The 4,458-nt window shown below is 39.3% G+C and overlaps 1 protein-coding gene across 1 annotated transcript in view; it reads left to right on the top strand.

The window, feature by feature from the left end:
- The window catches only part of LOC307135542 (T-cell ecto-ADP-ribosyltransferase 1-like), a gene marked incomplete at both ends in the record, with an annotated part of 12,815 nt that extends 8,960 nt beyond the window's left edge, over positions 1–3,855 (top strand). Inside the window, one exon of the mRNA XM_079832087.1 lies at positions 3,054–3,855. Coding sequence (XP_079688213.1) covers positions 3,054–3,855 — 802 coding nt within the window. The remainder of the gene's footprint in view (positions 1–3,053) is intronic.
- Positions 3,856–4,458: the final 603 nt, after the last annotated feature.

Below are 4,458 nucleotides of genomic sequence, written 5' to 3'. Positions count from 1 at the left end.
TGTATGTGCGTGTTCACGTGTGTGTGTGTTCACAGTATGTATGTATGTGTGTGTTCACAGTATGTATGTGTGTGTGTGTGTGTGTGTGTGTGTGTGTGTGTGTGTGTGTTCTGGGAGTGTGTGTGTGAGTGTGTGTGTGTGTTCATGGTGTGTGTGTGTGTTCTGGGAGTGTGTGTGTGAGTGTGTGTGTGTTCATGGTGTGTGTGTGTGTGTGTGTGTGTGTGTGTGTGTGTGTGTGTGTGTGTGTGTGTGTGTGTGTGTGTGTGTGTGTGTGTGTGTGTGTGTGTGTGTGCGCGTGTGTGTGTGTGTGTGTGTGTGTGTGTGTGTGTGTGCGTGTTCACGTGTGTAGAACAGAGCAACAATGCAGCCATTTTTTTTCTTAGGAACTGGACAATACTGGATATTTCATTTGTGTGACCCTGGTCATACAGAACATGTGTTATACAGTATATCTGAAGCTCAGTGTGTGCCACTGCACAGTCCAGAACATTTTCCTACAGGTGTCAGATAAGAGGACATAAATGAACCTAAATGAATGCCTTTATCTATATCTTATACAATGTTTGAATCACAATCATTTCATTTGCATTCCCTCTGCCTTTAATCTCCTACACACTTCAGATATTTATGAATATCATTGAGGCCAAAAATCTTACAAAACATTTCCAGTCATTTTTAAGATCACAGTGTTGTTTTGAAAGTAGTAATTTGTTGGTCATTTGAAAGTGGTTATTGTTATATTATAAAAGGTTGTATATTGTTGTTTAGTGGTCTCCTGGTAATAGTTTTTGTACTTATTTGAGAAATTATTGCTAAAAAAAAAGGTTAATAAAATTGTATTTGGTCTTAAGTCCAGATGTTCTTCTGACCACCGCTACAAAGTTACATTTTGTAGTCAACGGCCTGGTCCTGCAGATTTGCATTATACAACATTAGGAAGATTAGACCGTTCCTATCAGAGCAGGCCACACAACTCCTGGTCCAAGCTCTCGTTCTCTCCAGACTGGACTACTGTAATGCTCTTCTAGCCGGCATCAAACCCTTGCAACTGATCCAGAATGCAGCGGCAAGGTTGGTCTTTAACGAGCCGAAGAGAGCGCACGTCACGCCTCTCTTCATCAGACTCCACTGGCTACCAATAGCCGCTCGCATCAAATTCAAGACACTGGTACTCGCCTTCAAAGCAACCACTGGCTCTGCACCAATATACCTAAACTCGCTTGTTCAGACTTACACACCCTCCAGGAGCTTACGTTCTGCCAGTGAACCTTCCTGGACCGTTCCCACCTGGTGGAATGACCTGCCTATCTCAATTCCAGCAGCCGAGTCTGTGACCATTTTCAAAAAACACTTTAAGGATGCTTTCACACCTGCCTCATTTAGTTTGGTTGAATCGTACTAGAGTTGGTTTTCCCCTTTGGTGTGGTTGGTTTGGTCAGGTGTGAAAGCAGCAATCGCACTCGGGTGCGCACCAAAAGCGGACCAAACAAGCGTACCGAGAGCTCCTTGAAGAGGTGGTCTCGGTACGCTTTCAGATGAACTCTGGAGCGGTTCGTTTGTGGTGAGAACGTGATCCGACCGTGAACAGACCCAACTGCAAAAGTACTGATCATTTTTGGACTAAACCAGCTGCCGTAGTCAGCTGCACTGTGCATTATTGGATGAGGAAGTGTTTGTTGACAGTTTTAGCATGTCAGCTTTGCGGACAGTTCCGCTTGAAGTGATGAGCGATGCGCTCGCCGTTTGCAGTGTATTAGAACGGTGTTTTCAAGCCGCATCCGCGCTTCATTATAGAAATGTATTGTTTGCATATTGTGGTGTATACAAACAATGTAATAGATTATGGCCAGGGACAAAACCAGCCTGCGCAGTCGTCTCTCCATAGTTGTGTTGTCTCTGTGTTGTTTGCTAGCTTTTCTTCTTCCCTTGGAATTTTCCTGCATGTAAATTCTGACCATCGAAAAGCAGTTTAGGAAACACACCATGGCCAATGAGTGACGTGGATGTTGTCATGTGACTGCATTTTTGTTCGTTTCAACTGGTTCGGACCAAAGAAATCAGTGCGGTGTGAAAAGGAACCAAAAAAGCTGAAAAATGCTACAATGTATAATTGTTTGCCCTTGGTTCGGACCAAATGAACCGAACTAGAGATGTGAAAGCACCCTAAGACACATCTTTCCAGCAGCACCTGACCGATCAAGAATAGCACTTATCACTCTATTCACTTTCTATTTGTTTGTTTATTTTATTAAAAATGAATCAAATAAAAACTGTGTGTGTACTCTGCGAGATGAACTGAGATGTGTTACAGCACTTGCACGCTGTTGTTGGTCTGATTGCTTCTATTGCTCTCCTCGTTTGTAAGTCGCTTTGGATAAAAGTGTCTGCTAAATGATTAAATGTAAATGTAGTCTTCATTCTCCGCTGTCCCTCTCCGAAGAGTTTTTAAGAGCTTATATATTTGAGCATTTTATTTGTGAATTTGATCCAAAAGGAAGGAACTACACAGGTACTTTTAATGTCTATAGAATACACTTAATCTCTTCAGTTCCTAACGGTTATCTGCTTGCAGAATGGAAATAATGAGAGATTGTAATGCCTCATGTCATGAAGGTAAATTCTTATCACACAGGTGACGTCCCAGAATACAATCCAATATATAATGTGACCTTTCCCATCCTTAGGTTTGAAGATCACAGTTGTCGTCTGGCTGTGAGCAACTGACTTTTCTGATCTTCACCTCTTGTCATTGAGCTTCTGAACTCCTGGAAAATAAGAAAACTTCTCCGTTAACTTAGGGGGAGGGAAAACATATTTGCAGGTTTCTTGCGAACATATTCTTCTTTCGAGTGATATATTTATTATTTCTATGATTCTGTTGTGTTTCATCGTCTGTTCTTCCCTAGATCTATAGTTGATCTGAGGGATTCGACTGAATCAAGATGCTGCGGATCATTGAAGCTCTTCTTCTCATTCCAGCTGCTCTAGGAGAGGTAAGCTTGTGTTCTAGAATGAATATGACAGACATGAAAACTGATGATGTGATCATTATGATTCCTGTTTCTGCAGATATTTCCATTGGATATGGCACCGGATTCTGTTGATGATCAATATGACGGCTGTAGAGATAAAATGGAAGCCCTGGTGAAGACAGAATATCTAGAGAATGAACTCAAGAAGTCAGATAAATTTAATCATTCTTGGGAAGAAGGTAAAAATGAATCAATAGCAGAAGATGATAACTTGACAAGGGATCACTTAATTGCCATTTACGTGTACACTTCCGATAAAGTATATCGAGATTTCAATGTTGCTGTCCGTAATGGTAGACAAAACTATACAAACAAGAAATTTATGTGGCATTCACTTCATTTTCTGTTAACAGATGCGATACAGATTCTGAAGAAAACACAAAATGCATGCTTGTTTTCAACTTTTCGTGGTACAAATATTAGATTTGATCAGAATGTTCTCAACACAGAGGTTCGTTTCGGCTCATTTACATCCTCCACTCTTAATCGTGATAAAACAGAACAATTTGGAAATGTATCTTGTTTTGAAATCTACACTTGTAAAGGTGCTAACGTGACAAAATATGCATGGAATCCTGATGAGGAAGAGGTGCTGATTCCTCCATATGAGATATTTAACGTCACTGATGTCAGGAGGAAAGCAGATCACCCAGATCTCTGGTGTGACACTGTGTACACATTGGTAAACACTGGAACAGTAAGTAACCTGAACTGCGCTCTACCGAACAAACCAACCAGAGTTTTCAGAAAAGGACTTCAACATCTAAAAGAATACATTTGTAGATTATTTTCCCAGATGACGATGTGTAAATGTTGTGGCTGACCAAACTCTAAAACTTGCTTTATTGTATCTATGCAAATTAAAATACAGTATAATTATACAAACATTGTGTGACTTTGAAACGATCTGTAAAAGTGATGTACTTTATGTAAATCAATCATCACTTTTTTATAAGAGTAACAGGTTATCTCTGTAATTTTATTTTATTTTTATTAATTTTTCCATTCCAGAGGGAAAATACATACAACCCCATTTCCAGAAAAGTTGGGACATTCTGTAAAATGCAATAAATCGCAATTAAATCAAGAATCTGTGATTTGCTCATTCTGTTTCAACTTTATTTAACTAACTACATTTACATGTACATTTATGCATTTAGCAGACGCTTTTATCCAAAGCGACTTACAACTTGGGGGAACATGAAGCGATTGGTCATGAAGAGTCGAGAAGCGCAATAAGAGCCTGAAATGCTGAGACTGTGTACATTGCTCAGTGTAGCACAGGCTAGAGTAGGGAGGGAAGAAGGAAGAGAAAGAGGAAAGGAAAGTATATATATATATATATATATATATATATATATATATATATATATATATATATATATATATATATATATATATATATATATATATATATATATATATT

This window comes from Gobio gobio (genome assembly GCF_949357685.1).
Source record: "Gobio gobio genome assembly, chromosome: 1".
Lineage (NCBI taxonomy): Eukaryota > Metazoa > Chordata > Actinopteri > Cypriniformes > Gobionidae > Gobio > Gobio gobio.
The sequence above is the reverse complement of the archived record's forward strand: the minus strand, read 5'-3'. Positions and strand labels throughout refer to the sequence as shown.